This window comes from Rousettus aegyptiacus, unplaced genomic scaffold, assembly GCF_014176215.1.
Source record: "Rousettus aegyptiacus isolate mRouAeg1 unplaced genomic scaffold, mRouAeg1.p scaffold_m13_p_1, whole genome shotgun sequence".
Lineage (NCBI taxonomy): Eukaryota > Metazoa > Chordata > Mammalia > Chiroptera > Pteropodidae > Rousettus > Rousettus aegyptiacus.
Genome location: NW_023416284.1, coordinates 26,358,998 through 26,381,967, shown reverse-complemented (window position 1 = coordinate 26,381,967; position 22,970 = coordinate 26,358,998). Strand labels below are relative to the sequence as shown.

Below are 22,970 nucleotides of genomic sequence, written 5' to 3'. Positions count from 1 at the left end.
CTAAATGAGAACCTCTGAAGATGGGGCCCAGAGCTCTGTTTAAAGAAATGAGAAAAATTATGAGGAGATTCTGATGATAAGCCACATTTAGGAAGCAATGATAATATACCAAGGGTTGGCAAACTACTGACTGGGGGTCAAATCCAGCCCGCTGCCTGTTTTTGTCAATAAAGTTTTAGTGAAGCATGTCATGCTCATTCATTTACAGATTGTCCATGGCTGTTTTCACACTACAGTGCAGAATTGAGTGTTTGTGATAGAGACTATATGGCCCACAAAGCATAAAATTTTACTCTCCAGTCCTTTAGTTTGCTTGGAAACATGGGAGATGTAATGTTGGGCTCCATTATGAGCATTATAGTAGGTGCTCAGATATTCTTATTGAGTCAATAAAATTTAACTTATTTTGAAATTTACCTGATAATAAGGGACTAAGCCTTATATAGCCTATGCAGTCAAATATAAGAGAGATACTAATCTAAGTATGATTCAATGACCATGCCACCCTGAACATGCCCAATTTCATCTGATCTTGGAAGCTAAGCAGGGTCAGGCCCGGTTAGTACTTGGATGGGAGACCACCTAGGAATACCAGATGCTGTAGGCGTTAAAAAAAAAAAAAAAAAAGACTGATGATTCAAACCGGTCAGCCCTCATAGTGGGTGAACTGTTTTTCACAGAGATTCCTTTTCATTCAGTTGGTAATGGGATGTTCCTTAAATGAGGGAAGATGGGAGGTTTCTTGCCTATATAACAGAGATTGATTACCATAATTGATATGTATAATATGGAACTGTGATTAAATCCATAATTATTTTGGTACCCCTGATGCTGCTGTAATTCTTAAAACCAAAGTCTCTTGGGTGCTATTGGTCAGAACTCAAGCTAATACAAGCAATTGCCCAGGACTGACCAAACTTCTAGACCTGCCACTGCCTAAACAGTAGCTGTTAGCTACATATAGGTATTAAAATTAAAGTTAAATTAAATTTAAAATTTAATTCAATTTCTCATTCACACTAGCCACATTTTAAGTGTTCAGTAGGTACCTGTGGCTAGGCTACATTATGAGACAGCAGAAAGAGAAAACATTTTTATCATTGCAGAAAGTTTCAGTGGACAGTGCTACTATAGATGCTAGAGTTCAGGAGTTTCAGCCCAGTCAAATTCAAGACTTATTATTTTATTTAATCCTTTATTTGTAAGTATGGAATAATAATCTGTAATGTCTCCTTTTTATAACAGCAAATAGTGATGAAATATATTCAGTTCTTGCTTTAGGACTGTCTCAGCTAAGAGCAAACTCTTTATTAAATCCTGATAAGCTCTTTAAATCTTGACTCCATGAAATATCCATCTCATTTACCCTTTGGACTACAAGATGATTAATCATTGGCCAGTTCATGAAATGGTTTAGAACTGACTAATTTCTGGCCAAATTTATTTGGCTTGGTTAAGAGTGGTGGGAAAGGGACCAGTTTTAAAACAGAAGCTATAAAATCAATAGAGTATAAAGTCTTGGCATCATCTTTAATGTGATTTAGATTTCATCATACAGTGACTCATTTTTATTCCCAGCATCTAGTGCTTTTTGCATGGCCCAAAGGGGCTCTGTGCTGCTCCACTGCAGAGGAAACCTCAAGAAATGCTGGTTTGCTACAATGTTTTAGCTTATGAGAGTCTCTGGGACCTTCCCTGCTCCACCATGGGGTCTCCTCTAGGTGGGTATTAGGAGAGATTGGTAACTGGTTGAACCTTTATTTTGTAGTCCAATGAGATATATATTTAACAGCCTGTCCCTTAAAAATGTTTTCCCTGGGCCCAGCATAGTGTTATTTTAAAGATTGTTTCTCTTGTGCAGTGTTCCTTAAACTTTGAAAGACTCTAAGGGATCTTCAAGAGGCGAAAAGATTCTGTAGGGCCCCCAATTTATTCTTATTTACTGTCATCAGAAATACTACCCGGGACTTATTTCCTTTAAATTATCAGATCTTCGTCATTTTGCACCTCAAAGCAATGCAACAGTGACAGGGATGGAAGTGGAATGGGGATGGGCAAGAGAGAGCCAGTTTTTAGAGTGAGAATTTGGTATAATCTCACTCATTCAGCTTTTTCTGCCCTCTAGTCCTTACCTAATATCTCCAAATAGCCTTTTCTTCATTCTTTCTGAACTGAAAAAGGATCCAACCATATTGGCTGTTAAATGCCTTCACCTGATGGTACCAAAGGAGCTTTTCAGGAGTCAGGCTGTTCAGGAGGAATCTCCTCACTCACTTTCTACTTCTGTTTTCCACGTGCTTCCTGGGCACTTCTTTGAGACACTTGTATATCTTGCTCTGGCATTTTGGATCACTTTAGGGACTAATGTGAAAAATACCTCAGACCATCTTTAGACCACAATTTAAAAACACTTAGGATCTAAAATAATCTACTCAGGTCACCTAGATTCCTCCCCCCAATATTCCTTTGAGCCCAAACAGGGAAAAATATATTTTTTTATGCTCCAAACAAGCCTGAAAATAGCCTAATGTTTAGTGTAGATTACATCCTGAAAGCATTTTTTAGGAAGTTGACTGTGATAGAGATTTCTATTTCCTTTACAGGTCATTTTACCTGGGACAAATACCTAAAAGAAACATGTTCAGTCCCAGCGCCTGTCCATTGCTTCAAGCAGGTAATTGATTCTCAACATCTTCAGTAGGTGGGAGGCAGGTAGGATCTTTTTGGCCCGTAGACAAGCAAAACATGAGGTGGGAGCTCTTGGCCTTCTTACCTGAAGCTCCCATAATAAACTCCTATGAGAAGAATGAAACTCAAGACTCACTATGAGTTTTGGCAGCACACATTCTTCTCAACTTCATCCTAAGTAACACTTTTTCCTTCTTCACCTCCTTGAAGATATTCTGTGTTACTAAAAACAATAACTAATTTTTACTATAGCTCTTTTCAGACAAAGGAAACAGTTATAGCCCTTAGGCAGTTCCTGAAAGTAAAGCAGTATTTGTTTCTCTGTACCCAACACCCCTGCCACAATCTTCTCTTTCCATAAAAACACTGGCACTGAGTCCCATGAGGGAGAGTAATTTAGGAACTCATCGGAGGTCAACCAGAGCTTCCCATTTAGGATTAAGTGCCCCACACAATGCATAGATGATGTTGACTATATCAGGACATGATAACGCTGGGAAGCAAAGAAGTGTACTGCTGCTAAACAAAGCTAAAAATTAGAAGTTATTTACATCTCCCTTCCTTTAGCAGTAATGGTTATTTCCTCAAACTGTCAGCATTTACTTTGGATTTGAATTTTGTCTATGCTCTAAATAAAAGTACAAATTCAGGACATCTGCTCATTTGAAATAATAGGGACTAAATTTGTACTCCCACCTAAAATAACTTAAAAAGACAAAATATATTAAACAATTGTTTTCAAGTTGCTGAAGATCAGGCAACCAAGCACAGTGATCTCCGAGAGATGGAAAACAAATGAGTTGAGCCCCTTATGATTTCCCAGTTTACTGCCTTAAGAGAGTTTGGAGACCATGACCCAGGGAAGGGGAACTCAGGTTGAGCCCAAAAGACTCCCTAATGTGAGGAGATGGAGCTGAGAATCCAGGGAAACCAAGGTGGCTGGAATTTGCAGGATACACTCCCAGAGAGGAGAGAGCTGCATAGGAAGAAAACAACAGAGATCTATAGAGAACTCCTTCCAAATATTCAGCAAAGTACTATTGTTCAGTGTTTGCATGTGAGGAAACTACCCAAAGCCAAAGGATAAACCATCTGTAAGGATTAAAAGGAATAGAGCCTGGCACTCATACTGGGCTGTGACTAGTACTTGATTCCACCAGCTAGACTGGAAAATCTCAATTCATGTGGCATTGGGTGAAATACTGAGGAAGGTCTTTCTCACTAGTAGGAAATAATTAGCCTTAAAGTGAGCACCACTCTGGACCTGCCTAGCAAATTGTAAAAGCAAGACTCAAAATGATCATACTATTTCCAAGTAACTTAACTGCATCAAGGAACAAAGCACAAGAAGAGAATATAAAAATATCCAGCACCCAACAGGTAAAATTCATAATGTCTGGCATCTGATCAAACTAGGCATATAAAGAGTCAAGAAAACATAACCAATAATGAGCAGAATAATCAATCAATGTAACAGACTCAGAACATATACAGACCTTAGAATAGCAGACAAAAACATTAAAACAGTTATTTTAAATTGTATTCCATATGATTAGAAGTTAAGAAGAAACATGGAAGATATAAAGAAAATTCATATTGAACTACCATATGCAAAATAAAAAATACACTGGATGGTATTAATGGTAGAAGAAAATATTGGTCACTTGAAGACATAGCAATAGAAACTGTTCAAAATAAACACAAAGAAAAAAAGGTTTTTTAAAGATTATAAGAACATCATTGAGCCATAGGATAACTTCAGGTTTCATAGACTATGTAATTGGAGAGACCAAAGGAGAGACCGGATGGGAGAACAGAAAAATATCTGAAGACATAATGGCTAAAAACTTTCCAAAATTGATGAAAACTATAAATCCACAGATCTAAGAAGTTCAGTGACTCACTGCAAAAAGAAAAACAAGAAGAAAATTACACAGAGGCATAAATACTTCTTTCATAAATGCTTAAAAGTAGTGATAGAGAATATCTTAAAAGCAGCCAGAGAAAAATATACTTTATGTAGAGGGGAACTAAGATAACAATGACATATTTTTTGTCAAAAATAATGGAAACAAGAAAGTTGAGTAATATCTTTAAAGTACCAAAAGAAAACACTGTCAACCTAGAATTCTTTATGCAGCAAAAATATCTCCCAAAACAAAGGCAAAATAAAAGTATTTTCAGACATACAAAAGCTGCAGGAATTCGTCACCAAAAGACTCTCTACAAGAAATGTTAAAAGAAGTTCATCAAGCAGAAGAAAAATGATACAGATGGAATAACAGATCTACACAAAGGAATGAAATTCTAATTGCATACACATAGACATAAGATGTTTTCTTATTACTTAAATCTCTGTAAAAGATCATTGTATAAATGACAATATACTGCATTGTAGAAATAATTTACAGATGTGTAAGTAAAATGCATGATAACAATAAGCTTGAAATCAGGAGAGAAGGAATCTTAAGTAAGTTAAATATGTTTACTATAAACCCCAAAGCAACCACTAAAATAATGGAAAACATATAACAATATGGAAGATTTAAATTCAACCATGTCAGTAATCAAATTAATTATAAATGGTCTAAATGCCCCAATTAAAAGGTCGAGATTGTCATATTGGTAAAAAGCAAGACACAATTATATATTCTTTGCAAGAAATTACATTATAAATATAAAGACACAAATAGGGCAAAAGTAAAAGAATGGAAAATGGTACACCATGATGACTGACATTGGCTACATGAATATAAAAGTACATTTCAGAGCAAAGAATCTTACCATGGATAAAGAAAGTAACATCATGCTAAGGGGTCAGAAAATCCTTATATGAAACAAAAACACATGATAGAACTGTTAGGAGAAATAATTCTAAAATGTATTTAAGTCAGACTTTTAATACTCCTCTCTATGATTAAAGAACAAGTAAACAGAAAATCAGCATGTATATGGTAGACTTTAACAACACTATTAACCTCCTTGACCTGATTGACACTCTCCAACAACAGTAGAATATGCATTCATTTCAAGTGCACAGAGAACATTTACCAAATTAGACCATACTCTGGACAATAATATATAGCTTGTTATATTTAAAAGGATTTAAGTAATATGAAGTATGTTCTCTGATACATTGAAATTAAATTAAAAATCAATAGCAGAAAGTTATCTGAAAGATCTCAAAATATTTGGAAATTAAATATCATATTTTTAAATACCGTTGGGGATATTTAGGGACATTAGAAAGTATTTTCAATTAAATGAAAGCAGAACATTCAAGAATTTGTGGTATGTTGCCAAAGCAGTATTTAGTGAGGAGAATTATAGCACTAAACACCTATATTAGAAAAGAAGAAAAGTTTCATTTAGTGACCTCGGCTTTCACTTTTTAAGAAAAAGGAAAAAGTAAGTTGACTCCAAAGTACCAGAGGAAAGGAAATAGATCATAAATAGAGTTTAGAACATAAATCAATCAAATAAAAAACCAAAGTGATAGAGAAAATAATTGAAATCAAAGCCAGTTCTTTCCAATGATCAATAAAAGTGATAAACTTGTTCAGATTGATCAACAATAAACAGAGAAAACACAAATTACTAATATCAGAACCAAAAGCAGTAACATCACTATTCTATAGATATTGAAAGGATAATAAAGTGATATAATGAAAAATTTATGCCTTTAATTTGACAACTTAGATTAAATGGATAATTACATGAATGACACAAATTACCAAAGCTCACTTAAGAAGATAGAGAAAATTTGAATAGTACTATTTCTGTTACAGAAATTTAATTTGTAGAAAATTCCAGGCCTCAGTGACTTCATTGGTGAATTGTTCCAAACATTAAGGAAAAAAAATAATGCAAATTCTACATAGACTTTTCTAGAAAGTTTAAGAAAAGAGAATACCTCCTGTCTCATTCTATGAGGCAAGCATTGCTAATACCAAAACTAGGCAAACACTTTGGTAGAGAAGAATACAAAGGAACATTCCACCTGAAAATACATGTAAAATTTTTAAACAAAATTTTAGGAAATTGAATCCAACAATATAAAAGAATAACTCATGGTCAAATGGGGTTTAATTTCAAGAAAGTGAGGTTGTTTTAACATTCAAAATCAATGAATGTAATTCACCATAGAACACACTAATGACTAAAAAATAGGGTCATCTAAATAGATGCAGAAAAAGCATTTGACAAAGTCCAGTGTCCATTACTAATAAAAAATCTCAGCAAACAAAAATAGAAGGGAATTTTCTAAATTCTGAACCCTAAAAGACTTCAATGAAAAATCTACAGGTAACATTGTTCTTAATGGTAAAAGACTAAATGCTTTTTTCTTACGGTCAGGAACAAGACAAGGATGTCTGCTCTTACCACTTCTATTCAACATTGTACTACCAATGCGACCAGACCAAAAAAGGAAAAAAGAAAACAAATAAAAGGAATCCAGGTTGAAAGATTAGAATGTAAACTGAAGAAAATATGTGGATGGCAAATAAGCAAATGAATTAATGGTCAACATTTCATTAGGGAAGTAGAAAGTAAAAGCATAGGAAATATCACTATACATTTATTTAAATATGTCTGATGAAAAAAGAATGATCATACATAATAGTAGCAGGATGTAAAGCAAGTGGAATTTTTATAAACTACTGGTGAAAATAGAAAATTGTTCAATTACTCTGAAAAATAGTTCGACAGAAAAACTTCAACATACTACTAAGCAAAGAAAATCACTAAATAAAACTAGGAATTGAATAATATATGATTAACTTGAAAAAAAAATTATACCTCAGTACTAAACTGGCATTTACTCAATGGTAAAAAGTAACTCAGTAGAAGATAATAATGGAAGGGAACCTCCCATTTACAATAGCAGCAAAAAAAAATAATAATATTTATGAATGAACTAACATATGCAAAACATAATAAGAAAACTTTAAAAGAAACAGCTTATCAAAAGCATGATCCATTTTTTTTAAAAAAATCACAAAGTTGATTATGTCAGAATTAAGAACTTCTGCTCTTCAGAAGACATTGACCATCATCAGGGCAGAAAGCACAGAAGCAGAATGGGACAGTAGAGAAGCAACAGTTGATTTTTATTGGCCCTTGTTCCAAAATTGAGGCTGAAGTGCAGCCTGAAGCCCCCAACCCAGAGGGCCCATTGCCCCCCATACCCTCTGAGACCGATCACTGCGGAGCCCCAGGGAAATCTGAGCAAACACTACCAAAACTGTTGCTAATGCTGACAGGGACTGAAATTGAGAGTAGCAAGTGTGATTAAATATCAACAAGAAAATAAAAAAGCGATTTAGGCTTATATAAAACAGAGATCCAAGAGACTTAGACACCTTCTACTGGAAACCAGAAGAAAAGCACCTTCTTCGCAGCAGGCTAAAGAGAGACTTTTATGTAATAAATCTTTCTGAAAAACAACAGAATACACTTCCATTAATGCCCAGGCAGAAAAATAGTCTATTAAACACCATGAACAACCAAAGTGACAAGGCATCTCAGAAAGAACGAGAAAAATCTCCAAAAAATAAGCTTACAGGCATAGAAATATGTGACTTAAATGACAGAGAATTCAGGATGGTACTTCTGAAAAAATTCAATGAGATCCAAAACAATTCAAATCAAAAATTTCAGGAATTGAAAAAACAACTAGATGAGCAGAGTAAGGAGATTGAAACCCTCAAAAGGAACCAAATAGAACTTCTTGATATGAAGAACACACTGCATGAAATAGCAAGCTTGGGAAATAGAATCGACCAAATGGAGGAAAGGATCAGTGATATTGAAAACAGAAATCTAGAAATAAATCGGAAGAAGAGAGAAACTGAAGAATGAAAAATAATAAAAGAGAAGTACAAGAACTAGCTGATACCATCAAGAGAGGAAACATAAGAATAATGGGCATTACTGAAGGTGAAGAAAAGGAGCAGGGACTAGAAGGTATCTTCAGACAAATAGTGGATGAGAATTTCCCAAATCTAAGGAATGAGCTGGAACTTGGAATTCAAGTCAACAGAACACACAATTATCATATTTCCCGATTTCAAAACTTACTACAAAGCTACAGTAGTCAAGACATTGTGGTACTGATATAAAGATAGACATGTAGATCAGTAGATTAGATTTGTGAGTCCAGAAATACACTTATACATTTATGCTCAATTGATTTTCAACAGACATGCCAAGATAATTCAGTGGGATTTTCAGCTGATACAGGAACAACTGGCTATCCACATGCAAAAGAATGAAACTGGACTCTACCTCCACACCATATACAATAAGTGGATGATAGACCTAAGTATGAGAGCTAAAACTGTGAAACTCTTAGGAAAAAATACAGGAGTAAATCTTCACGACCTTGGATCAGGAAGTGGTGTCTTAGATATGGCACCAAAAGCACAAACAACAGAAGGAAAACTAGGTAAATTGGACTTCATCAAAATTAAATCTTTTATGCTTCCAAAGGTACTATTAAGAAAATGAAACGATGACCCACACAGTGGGAGAAAATATTTTCAAATCATGTATCTGATAAGGAACTTGTATCCAGAAGACATGAAGAACTTCATCACCTCAACAGTTAAATAACTTGTTTTAAATGGCAAAGAATTTGAACATATATGTGTGTGTGCGTGCGTGTGTGTGTATGTATGCACACACACACACACAAATGGCCAACAAGCACATAAAAGATGCTTAACATCATTAGTCTTTAGGGAAATACAAATAAGATACCAGTTCACATCTACCTGAAATCAAAAAGGCAGACAATAACAAATGTTGGTGAGGATGTAGAGAAAGTGGAACCTTCTGTGTAGCTGGTGAAATTGTAAAATGGTTTAGCCACTTCAGAAAACAGTTTGAAAGTTACTCAAAATGTTAAACATAGCATTACCCTATGACCCAGCAGTCTTACTCCTAGGTATATAACCAAGAGAAAGAAATTAAAACATATGACTACATAAAAAATTATATACAGAAGTCGAAGGCATCATTATACTTAATAGCCAAAAAGAGGAAACAACTCAAATGTCCATCAACTGATGCATGGATAAGCAAAATGTAGTGTATTCATATAATGAAATATTATTCAGCAATGAAAATTAAGTACTGATATACAGTATAGATTAACTTTTTAAACATTATGCTAAGTGAAGGATGTACTCATATATTGAAAATTCCATTTATATTAAATCTCCAGAATATCCATAGATTAAATCTCCAAATCCATGGAAACAGAAGATAAATTAATGGTTTCCAAGGACTAGGCTAAGGGAAGAATGGGGAGAGAATGCTAATGGGCATGGGGTTTTTTGGTGGTGGGGTAATAATACAAATGTTCTAAGTTTAGATGGAGTAATGTTTGTCTTTGTGAATATACTTAAAAACCATTGAATTATACACTGTAAAACAGTAAATTTTCTTGTATGTGAGTTAAACATATATTTATCATACAATCCATCCAGTCCACTTTTAGATACTTCTAAAATATGTATTGAAATATAGAAACTATATTACCACACAAAGATTTATACATGGATGTTCATAGATTTATTTGTAGAAGTCAAAAACTGGAAACAACAAATGTTCATCATTATGATATACTACTCAGCAATAAAAAGAAAGGGTTGTTGATACATTCAGAAATATGGATGAGTATTATAGTTATGCTGAATGACAATATGTGTAAAAAACCTATAGCCAACATCATACTAATATCTATTTTTAAAAACTCTATAGCCAGCATCATATGTAATGATGAGAAACAAGCTTTCCTACTAAGATCAGGAACAAAGGAAAGATGTCTCTCGCACCACTCCTTTTCAGCATCATACTGGAACTCCTAGTTATTGCAATAAAATAAGAAAAGGAAGTAAAAGATAGGCAGATTGGGAAGGAAAGAATAAAACTCTGTTTGTTTACAGATGACATGATTGTCTATGTAGAAAATATAAAAGAATTGACAAAATTCCTGGAACGAATAAGCAATTATAGCAAGATTGCAGGATACAAAGTTAACATACAAAAGTCAATCATTTTTCTGTATACCAGCAATTAAAAAGTGGAATTTAAATTTTAAAAAACAATAATATTTATATTAGCACCTCCAAGAATGGAATACTTAGGTATAAACATAACAAAATAAGTATAAATTTTATCTGAGGAAAACTATAAAACTAAATAAAATCAAAGAACTTAAACACGGAGAGATAATCCATGTTCAAGAATAGGAATACTCAATAGTGTCAAAATGTCCATTCTTCCTAATTTGATCTATCGATTCAGTGCAAGCTTAATCAACATTCCAGCAAGTTATTTTGTGGATATTGACAAACTGGTTCTAAAGTTTATATGGAAAAGCAAAAGACCCAGAAGAGCCAACACAGTGTTGAAGGAGAATAACAAACTTTGACGACTGACACTACCCAAATTCAAGACTTACTATAAAGCTACAATAATCAGGACAGTGTGGTATTGGCAAAAGAAGAGATGGATAGCTCAATGAAACAGAATAGAGAGCCCCAAATACTCTTTAATAAATATAAATAGTCCTACATAAATATAATAGTCAACTGATCTTTGTTAAAGGAACAAAAGCATTACAGTGGAGCAAAGATAGTCTTTTCAACAAATAATGCTGAAACAACCGAACAGCCTCATGCAAAAAAAAAAAAAAAGAATCTAGATGCAGACCTTACTTCTTTCACAAAAATTAATTCAGATAGACCACAGCTCTAAAGATAAAATGTAAAACTATAAAACTCCTAGAAGATAAAAAGAGAAAAACAAGGTAACCTTGGGTATGATAATGAGATTTTAGATACAACACCAAAGGCATGATCCATGAAAGAAAATTGATAAGCTAGACATTAAAATTTAAAAATTCTGTGAAAGACATTGTCAAGAGAAGAGGAGAAGCCACAGACTGGGAGGAAATATGTATAAAAGACACATCTGATAAAAATGTTTTATACAAAATATGCAACAAACACTTAAAAACAATAAGAAAGCCAACAACTTAATTAAAAATGTGCCAAACATCTTAGATACCTCAGCAAAAAAAAAAAAAAAAAAAGATAGCAGATAACAGAAAAGCATATGAAAAAATGTTCCGAATGCAAATTAAAATAACAGTGAAATACTGCACACCTCTTAGGATGGTCAAAATCTAGAACACTGATACCAAATACTAGTGAGGATGTGGAGCAGCAATAATTCTCACTCATTGCTTGTGGGAATGCAAAATGGTGTGACCGTCTTGTCAGACAGATTGGTGATCTTACAAAACTAAATTTACTCATACCCTGTGATGGAGCAATCACATTCCTTGGTGTTTACCCAAAGGACCTGACAACTCATGACCACACAAAAACCTGTACATGGATGTTCATTGCAGCTTTATTATAATTGACAACACTTGGTAGCAACCAAGATGTCCTGCAGTAGGTGAATGGATAAATAAACTGGTATAGCCAGACTAACAAATATTATTCAGCTCTAAAGAGAAATGAGCTAGCAAGTCATGAAAAGACATGGAGGAAACTTAAACGCATATTGCGAAGGTAAAGAAGCCACTTTGAAAAGGCTGCATATTCTATGATTTCAATTATATGAAATTCTGAAAAAAGCAAAATTATGGAGACAGTAAAAAGATTAGGAGTTGCCTGTGGTTGAGTGGGGGACAGATGAATAAGCAGATCACAGGATTTTTAGGGCAGTGAAACTATTTTGTATGATACCATAGTGGTAGATATGTGCCATTATACATTCGAACAAACCCATAGAATGTATAAGACCAAGAGAACCCTAATGTAAATTGTGGACTTTGGGCGATTATGATGTATCAATATAGGTTTATCAGTTTTAACAAATATAACACTGTGGTGGGAGATGCTGATAATATTAGAAACTGTACATATGTGGGGGCAGGTATGTATGGGAAATCTCAGTACCTTCCTCTCAATTCTGTTGTGAATATAAACTTGCTCTTAAAAAGTCCTTAAAAAAAAATGAATTGTTGATACATTCAACAATATGGTTGACTTTCAGAATAGTTATGCTGAGAAAGTAGATTAGTCTTTGCCTAGCGACAGGAGTCTGGGAAGGCTAGACAGAGGGATTGTAAATGGACATAAGAAAACAAGTCCATGTTCATTATCTTGGTTGTGGTGATGGTTTTAAAGGTTTAAGTGGTGTATATGGTATCGTGGATGTATACATATGTCAAGACTTATCAAAGTGTATGGTTTATTGTATGTCAGTTATAACTTAAAATTGTTTTTAAAATATGAATCGATTTATAAGCTAATGCCAAAATAAGAAAAAAATTAATCCCCAACAGTTAGTCTCTGTGGTGGATATACAGACCAATATACTGACATGCTCCATGAAGAGACACTAAGGATATATGATAGGTAAACAGGGTGATTTCTGAAAACAAAGCATTATAAACACCTAGAGGATTAGGGAGTTAGGGAAGGAAGATAGGATGAGAAAATGTTTAAGTTAGGATTGTTTGAGGCACACTTGTCCTTTTCTAACTTGTGTGAGTCAATACTTGATGCTTTAGTAGAAAGTAACTTTTTCCCCTTCATCTTACCTGTCAAGTGTTCCTTTTTGCACATAACCCTTCCTAAGTATTAGGGAATAATTCAGGGTGGTTGTCCCTGGCCCAGCTGTAACCACTTTGAGTCTAAAGCATAAATTTTCAGATTCCATCTCTTAATGCCCTTACTGAAAATGCCATTTACCTTAGTCTGCCTAATCCCAATGGCTTGTTCTCCTCAGTCCTACACACCTCCAAGCAACGAGTTCAAGATCAGCATGAAATTGGAAGCACAGGACCCCAGGAACACCACATCCACCTGTATTGCCACAGTAGTTGGGCTGACAGGTGCTCGCCTCCGCCTGCGCCTTGATGGCAGCGACAACAAGAATGACTTCTGGCGGCTGGTTGACTCAGCTGAAATCCAGCCTGTTGGGAACTGTGAGAAGAATGGGGGTATGCTGCAGCCCCCTCTGGGTGAGTAACTAGACCCAAGCTCTCCTTAGTCAAGTAGTTATCTTCCCAAAATTGTCCATTCCCATTATGGAAAATCCTAGAGTCCTCCCTGCCTGTCTCTTCTTTTTCATATGGTCCAAAAGAAAAAGCCCACGCAAAATAAAATGAGCTCTAAAATCAGGATAATTTCATCTCTACATTAACTTATGACAGCCAGGCATCTCAGACTTTCTGTTTTCTAACAACAACAACAACAAAAAAACCCACACCCTTCATTTTTCTTTGTCAGTTCCCATTTACCCTGAGAGACAGACTGGATGGAGGTCTTGCCATTTAATCTCCCTCAAAAAGCCATAGAGCTTTTGCCAAATCCTACAATGATAACAAGAACTGAGGGGAAAATTTCCCAGTAAAAAGGATGACCTTTATAGGGGTCCCTTTTCTCCTTTACTCTAAATTCTTACTTGGTCCTGGGAATTTTCTTCCTTCGAATTGTCTAATAAAATGCATTATTCTTCTTAACTACTAACCCCACTAGATTTTTCTCCTTAAGTTCACTTTTTTTTTTTTTTGCCTTAGTATACCTGAGGGATTTAGCCAATCTCTTCAGTTATTGTGAATCATTATTGCAGTGAGTCTCAATGGAGGCTAGGGAGAGATGAGTTATGGGCTATGGGATATGTTCCCATCAGGAGGCTGTGCTAGATTAATTGAGCATTACAGGACATGTACTGTTTGAAAATGCTTCCAAGTTATTTAGCATTTTCCTCCATTAACTAATTATTTTAGTGTAAAATTTCAAACATATGCAGAAGTAGAAAGGATAGCACTATGAATGTCCATGTACCCTTTATCTTTGATAATTATCAACACAGAGTCAATCTTGTGTTATCTGTACCTTTATACTCCCTGTCCCCGTCTGCCAAATTGCCCAAACATATCATTTTTTCATTAATATTTAGTATATATCACTCATATATAATATTTTAAAACACAATTGTAACAGTGTCACATGTAAATAAATGAACAATAATTTTAACATCAGCAAATATTTACTTAGTGTTTAAATTTCCCCTATGCATCTCTCTCTGTTTCTCTCTGTTTCTCTCTGTTTCTTTCTCTCTCTCTTTCTCTCTCTATCACAGTTTCTTTGAATCAGGATCCAAATAAGATCCACATATTGCAATTGGTTGATATGTCCCTTAAATCTCTTTTAACCTTTCAGTTCTCCTCAAATTTTTTTTTGGGGGGGGGGCAGTTTATTAATTGAAAAACCTAAGCCATTTGTCTTCAAAATTTCCCACAATTAAATTTTGTTGATTATGTATGGGATCATTTAACATGCTTCTCTATCCTCTCTTTCCTAGAAATTGGTAACTAGATCTAGAGGCTTGATTAGGTTCAGTTTCAGTTTTTTTCATAAGAATAATTCATAAATGGTGGTGTTTACTTCTATTAGGAAACATGTACGGTTTGATTATCTCTTTTATAATGTAGCAGTCATTACTGCTTGTGGTCTAAATCAAAGGTTGACAGATTTTCTTAACAGGTCTGATAGTAAATATTTCAGCTGCTCAACTTTGTCTTTGTATGAAAGCAGCTATAGACAATACACAAACAAATGGGTAAAATGAGTGGCCAGCCTGCTGGCTATAGTTTGATAACCTCTGATATAGATTCATCAATTTATTGTGCTTGCAAAATGAGAAATTTAAATCTTATTATTCTGTCCACATAACTTAAATGGAATACACCCATTAAAATAAGTTTTCAACAACTATTTGGTTGTCCTTAGGCATAGTTTGTGCAAGAAAGATGGTTTAAATGCTCAATTATTTTCTGTATTTACCAACTTTCAAAATTATGAATTGCTTTACAGACATCCTCCAAAAAGATTTAGGAGGATTTTATTGTTGTTTAGTATCATAAACTCAAGGATTTATACATATTTAATGTGTTTTAGTTCATTATACTAATCGTTTTTATTGATTCTCGAATTGTCCCACCTTTGGCTTCATAGGAGCCTCATCAAGTTGTCTCCTGACTCTTTATTGTTTGATAGCTGTCTTGGATTTTTGGAATTTCAAACTGTTCCTTGCTTGCCTTATACATTTCTTGCCACAAATATGAAATCAACTATTTCTTTTAGGTGCCTTGGCTCCTTTTAGTGGGAAATGGTATTTAGAGACCATAATCTGAGCAATAGAGTGCTCAGAGCTAGTGGGTTGCTCATTTTTTCTAGGTCTTTTTGATATAGAGTGGTAGGAACATCCTTTTTAAGATAAAAAAGTTCATTTTGATGCTTGCTACTAAAATTCAGGACAGTAGTGTACTTATTTCATCTTTGCTCTCATAAATCTGTATCTCTGTTGTACAACAGCAAAACTCTAGTTCTTTCTGTCACTAACAAAATAACTCATTTGCTATATCCTCAGTACACATACAACAGTCTCAGGATAACAATACCAACACTACCATTATGAGTACTAACAGTGTTTGAGTTATTTGCCTTTCTTTTTTTTCTATTCAGGGGAAATACAGTCAAGTAATGTATTATAAGGTCAATTGGATTAGTTCTCCTTGGGTAGCAGTGCTACTAACTTGATATAAACTTAGACTCACTTGTTTCATTTTAATTTTGACTTTTAGAGATTGCCTTTTTAAATTTTGTTTTATAAATACATAAATGATATGCATTTTTCTTAAAGACAAAGCCATACAGCAAAGCATATTCAATGAAAGCCTCTTCATTCTATTCCTTTCTTTTGCCATAGGTAACCACTTTCTTTCATAGTTTATAGTCAATTTTTTAAATATAAAAAATGTATTCATGTGTGTGTATGTGTGTGTACATATATAGATATGTATCCTCCACCTTCTTATATAAATGACAGCATACTACACATACTTATCTTGACCTTGCTTTTTTCATTTAACAATATGTCCTGAAATGACTTCTTAGTAGTATGGAGATATTCTTCAATTCTTTTTATAGTCATATGATACTGGATTATTCTCAACCTACTTTAGGAATAATTGTTTAGAAGTATCTTGGGAGGCTATTAAAAATAAAGTCTCAGGGATAATGGTGACCACTTAAATCAAAATCTTTCCATAAATTCTCCATAAATGCACAGATCAAAACGGAAAGCAGATCAGTACACCTAGAACTCATGCTAAACATAAATAGGAGTCAAGAATATCACAGATTTCAATTACATGTTAGTCTATATGTTCAGTTATAAAGAACTGAAACAGTACAGTCAGTACCAGATTCATGCCAGAATGAAGAATTGTATGTAAGCGGGAACTGCTTAAAAAAGAGAAAGGGCAGTAGGGGTTTAATATAATCCCCAGAAAAAGTCTCATCCAGAGTGGGTAATTCTAAGAACAGAGCTAAGACCTATGGGATCAGAACATTGGCTTCTGGGGAATCAGAAGGAAGAGAGTGACTTGAAAGTGTAAGGGATTGGAGATAGCAGCCTTGGGAAGATAACTACCTTTGGGGGCAAGGGAGACTTAATCCTAAAAGAAAAGAAGGAAGCAAGGGATGGTAATTTATATAGGAACAAAAGAGAATCATAAAATCAAAAGACATATCAATCTTTCCATCCCATCCCATCTACTAAAGAAACTGCATTTCACTATGCCAATAGAAATACTCAAGACTCCAGATCCCCGGCCAAATAGAACCTCCTGTTTTTGCTGGTCCAGGAAAATACAGTACATTTCAATTGATTAGGAAACAGCAGTCAACATTCATAAAATGTTTCTATATGACAGAAAACAGAAGATGTGGATAAGACCATTTTAACTACTGAAAATTAATGACTAACCAGAGGAACACTATTGTATGACAACCCAACTTGAATTAAACAAGTATTGACAGACATGAAAAAATAACCTTGAATCACAGATTTTAAAAGCCAAACTAGAAATGCACAATAGACAAGAAGATATAAAAAATAGAATTATCCAAACTCAAGAAAAAAATTGAAGAAAGACAAAATAATCTCAATTGAAGACTCAATTCCAGGTGCCCAATGGGACGTTAGTTTCAACTAAAATATAATAAGGGACATTGGGAAGAGAAATAAAAATTGCCAAGAAAATAAAAATAAATATTAGAAAAGATCAAAAAGTATCAGAAAGAAACTAATAGATATAGAACCTACTCAACAAAGACCCAGTGAATATCTGTATATGTTTGTATGTATGTATAATTGGAGCCCCTGAAGAAGATAAACTAAACAATGGAATAGAATTAATACTTTAAATTATAATACAAGAAAGTTTTCCAAAAATTAAAGACTTGAATTTACATATTGAAAGAACCTACCTTATTCCTAAGAAAATTGATTCAGATTGGTCAGCTCTAAGACATATTCTTGTAAAACAATTACACTTTAAGAATAAAGAAAAATTCCTCTTACGCCTCCAGCAAAAAGGCCAAATTATTTACAAGGGGAAAAAAGTCAGGTTTGCATCATACTTTTCAAATGCAAAGTACAAAGTGAAAAGAAGTGAAACAATGTTTTCAAGAAATTCAAGAGAAAAAAGTGAGAACAAGAATTTTATATCAAGACAAGCTGTTCTTCAAGTACTGAGATTATTACTGAAACAGTTTTCACCATGCAAGAACTTAGGAAACCCTATAACCCCAAGCCCTTTCAGAGGAATTAGAGAAAGAGCTTCAGCCAAAAAAAGAAGTGGTCAATCTAAGGCAAAAACAGAAGTAGTAACAAGAGAATAATATGTGTATCAGTCTAGGTCTCATGAAGAGAGAGAACCCACACAGTAATTTGAACACAGAAAGTTTAATATAATTGTTGACTATAACAGAAGATTAGAGGAATGAGGGATAGGCTAGTCGAAAGAAAAGAGAACTCTAAAGAATAGAAGAGTAGCAGGCACAGTAGAAGCCACTACACTGGGGCCAAGATAGAGGGCCCAAAGAAGAGTGTGCCCTCCCCCATTCTCAGAGCTGAGATGTAGAACTTGTTGGAGGGGGCACAGCTATGGCTCACTGGACAAGAGAAGTCACTGTGGTGCCACAGCTGTAGAGCTTGTTAGAAATTTACCCTTTAATGCTCTAGGAAAGCTATTCAGGGAAAGGTGTCTTTTTGGAGAAACTGCTGCAAAACCACTTAAGGTGAGGAAGGCGGCGGCTGCTGCTGCTGGCCACTGATTACTAGTTGCTTCCATGCACTGCAGGAAATGGGCAACAGAGAAGATTGGAGTGCTGCAGAAGCCTGCCGAGCAAAACACTGGAACCAGAAAGCAAGCCACTTTCCTACTGTAATATTCTTAGGATATCACTTAAAACTAATAAATCAAATAGTAGAAGTGTAAATGAGAAAGTTAAAACAAAATTCCAAAACTTTCTAAATACCAAAGGAGCAATAAGATCAAGAAATAGACCACACAGAGAAAGAGGTAAACTAATATGGAAAACACAGAAAATAAAACAAGGTTGAAACCAAATGCATAATTTATATTAATAAATGTAAGTGGTTTTAACTTACCTATTAAAAGGAAATAATTTTCAGATTGTTACTCAAAGTTAAATCCAGCTTTATACTGTGTAGAGTGGGCATATATGTAAAGTGAATCAGAAAAGCTAAAAATAAAATGATGATCAAGGATACACCATGGAAGTTCAAGTGATATAATAGCAGAAATTGCAATTCTGGTATTAGAGAAGGTAGAATTCAGATCAGGATGCATTAAACAAGACAGGGAAGCCATTTTATAATGCTTGAAGGTGTCACAATTTATAATGAAAGTGTAATGGTTAAAAATATTTCAGTACCAAAATAGAAATTATGATAGATGCAAAGAGATATAGACAAACACCCTAATAGGAGATTTAACATAGCTCTCTTAAGGTAAGACAGGCTAGGAGGACAAAAAAAAGTACTGAAGATGTTAATGAATAAGGAAGAAAATCATGAACTTTGACATAATTCAGCACACTACTGGGAACTCATATTTCCCAATTTTTTATTTAATTTTATTATTGATTTCAAGTATACAGTACAATGGTTAAATATTTATATAGTTTATAAAATGATTGCCCTGATTGCTCTTTTTCTCCTCTGGTTCTATACCTAGCCATTACATTATTGCTAACTGCCTTCCCTATGCCATGCTCCCAAGTTTCAAAACTTTTACTGCAAAACTACAGTACTTAGGAAATTGCAGGACTGACATAAAGATAGACATAGCAATCAGTGGATTAGATTTAAGAATCCAGAAATAAAGCCACACATTTACGCTCAATTGATTTTTAACAAGAGTTTCAAGACAGTTCAGTGGGGTTTGTCAACAACTGATGCAGGGACAACTGGCTATCCACATGCAAAACAATGAAGTTGGACCCTGCCTTCACACTATATACAGAAATTAACTTCAAGTGGATGATAGACCTTAATGTAAGAGCTAGAACTATAAAAATCTTAGAAAAAAAACATAGAAGTAAACCTTAGATTGGGCAATAATTATGAGATATAGCACCAAAAGCACAAACAACTAAAGAAAAACTAGATAGATTGGACCTCATCAAAATTAAAAGCTTTTGTGCTTTTATGGACACTATTAATAAAGTAAAAGACAACCACACAATGGGAGAAAATAGGTAAGTCAATAAAGACAGAATGTAGATTAGTATTTCCCAGGGACTGGGATAAAGGGAGAAATGAAAGTGGCTGCTAATAGATATAAGGTTTCTTTTTGGAAGAGTGATGAAAATATTCTAAAATTAGGTACAGTGATCTGGCACAACTCAAAAATCACTGAATCATATACTTATGGGGTGTGAGTTATATCTCAATAAAGCTTTTGTTTTTTTTTTTTAATCACATATCTGATTCAGCATATAGTATTGGGGAAACTGTATATCTCCATGCAAAAAAATAAAGTTGGACCTTTACCAAATACAATAATTAACTCAAAACAGATCAACTTGTAGGAGAAAAACAGAGGAAAAGCTTTATGATGTTGAATTTGGAAATGATTTCTTGGATATGATACCAAAAGCACAAGCAACAAAAGAAAAAAATAAAATTAGACCGCATCAAAATTTTGTTCATCAAAGGACACTGTCAACAGAGTGAAAAGGGAACTCACTCAATGGGAGAAAATATTTGCAAATTATATATCTGTTAAAGAGTTAGTGACCAAAATATATATATATATATATTTAAAAAGAAAAAAAAAGAAACTCCTTCAACATAAAATACATAACAAAACCAAAAAAGAAAAAACCAACCTGATCTAAAAATGGACAAAAGACTTGAAAAGACATTACTGTAAAGAAGATAGACAAATGGCCAATAAGCACATGAAAAGATGCTCAACATCACTAATCATTAGGGAAATTCAAATCAAAACCACAGAGAGATAAGCACTCCACATCCATTAGGATGGATGGCTATTATCAAATAAATAGAAAATAGCAAGTGTTGGTGATGATGTGAAGAAACTGGAACTCTTGTGTATTACTAATGGAAATGTAAAATGGTGCAGCCACTATGGAAAACAATATGGTGGTTTCTCAAAAAATAGAATTACTATATGATTCAGAATTTACACTTCTGGGTATATAGGCAAAAGAATGAAAGCCAGGGACTCAAGCAGATATTTATATACTTGTGTTTAGCAGCATTATTCACAATGACCAAAAGGTTGAAGCAGTCCAACTGTCCATCAGCAAAAGAACAGGTAAACAAATACAGTGTATATATGTATATACAATGGAATGTTAGTCAGCCTTTAAAAGAAAGGAAATTCTGCTGCGTACTATAGTGTGGATGAACCTTAAGATATCCTGCTAAGTGAAATAAGCCAGATACAAAGGACAAATACTATGTAATTCCACTTATCTGTCTGAGGGAACTAATAGAGAGAAATTCACAGAGACATAAAATAGAATGGTGGTTGCCAGGAGCTGGGGAGAAAGAAGGGGATAGGGAGGTGCTGTTTAATGGGTACAAAGTTTCAGTTGGGAAAGATGAAAAAGTTCTGGAGAGGGGTGGCGGTGAGAGGTTGCACAACAATGTAAATGTGCTTAATGCCCCTTTTGAGAAAAAAGGAAACGTGTTTATACACACATACACATATATAATATATATGAAATTATTTTATATACTTAGTTTTATGGAGATAAACACAGGAATATGAAACCAGAAAATAATGAAAAGGTCACCTGTTGGGAGTGTCTGGGAATATGGTGGAAATTATGATAATGAGAGAGAGACTTCTCTGAGAATACCATTTTATAATCTTTTGACTTTGTGTTATATAAATATTTTACTTAATAAATAAAATTAAACCAAAAAAGATGAACAAAGCAGAAACAAACTGAATTGTGTATTAAATGCATATCATAACCATATTGAAAAAAGAATTCAAATAACCTGAACACTGAACCTTCACTGTACGCCCTTAATGGAGTATATTTTAAAGAAAAAATGAAACTGCAAAGAAATTCTGACTTTTTCTTAATTTTGATGGTTTTGCCATAATCTAAAACTATTTTGCATGTATTGAAGATAGAGCAAATGAGTAAATAATATACAAATGTGGAATGAGAGAAGATGAAGAAGAATACTGCATTATAAGATTTGATAGGAGGCATCTGTATGGACTCTAAACTTTAACTTATATTTGTATGTCTGTATCATATGTATATATTTTCCAAGCTCTGTCCATTGAAAAGGCCTGGAAGCAGTGACACCTCAGAGACACCTCAGAAGCTATGAGCACACCTTGATTTTGGTTACTAAATCCCGTTCTCTACTAAAAGGAATTATGCTCCTTGGAGAAATGACTGATTCAAAGGCTGAGCAGAAGAGAAAATATAAGGTGAATCTGGAACATCTTACCATGCCAGAAAACAAAGACATCTCAAAGAATGTTGGGGACATAACAGAAGAATATAGGAACTAGATTGAAGAGGTTCTTACTAACCAAAATTGAAACAATATGAGTATGAAAAAGAATAATAAAAATAAAAGAACAATGGTAGTAGTATTCATGGTTCCCTAGTAATATACAAGGGGGGAAAAAAACAAGTTTCAGGAAAAGGCCTTCTTTACAGAATGCAAGCTAATAAATAGAGATGGAATGGTAGAAAATTTTAATAGATTCAGTGAAAGATAATCAATGAATGCTAAACCCAGAGAGTAAAACAGCTTATTGGAGAATAGAATATTCAGTCTCAAGTTTCTTCCCACTGATTACCTATTACAAA

General features: G+C 34.1%; 1 protein-coding gene and 1 pseudogene across 18 annotated transcripts in view; both read left to right on the top strand.

Annotated features, from left to right (window-relative positions):
* The window catches only part of SCMH1 (Scm polycomb group protein homolog 1), a 140,580-nt gene that overhangs the window by 46,847 nt on the left and 70,763 nt on the right, over positions 1-22,970 (top strand). For 12 of the 18 annotated variants that reach the window (XM_036232603.1, XM_036232600.1, XM_016140010.2 and 9 more), the window contains 2 exons: positions 2,604-2,674; positions 13,504-13,738. In XM_036232603.1, the coding sequence (XP_036088496.1) occupies positions 2,604-2,674; positions 13,504-13,738 (306 nt within the window). Of the gene's footprint in view, positions 1-1,578; positions 1,722-2,603; positions 2,675-13,503; positions 13,739-22,970 lie in introns of all 18 variants that reach the window. The other 6 variants (XM_036232642.1, XM_036232636.1, XM_016140019.2 and 3 more) reach the window with 2 other exon arrangements.
* Positions 489-607, top strand: LOC118604075 (annotated as a pseudogene).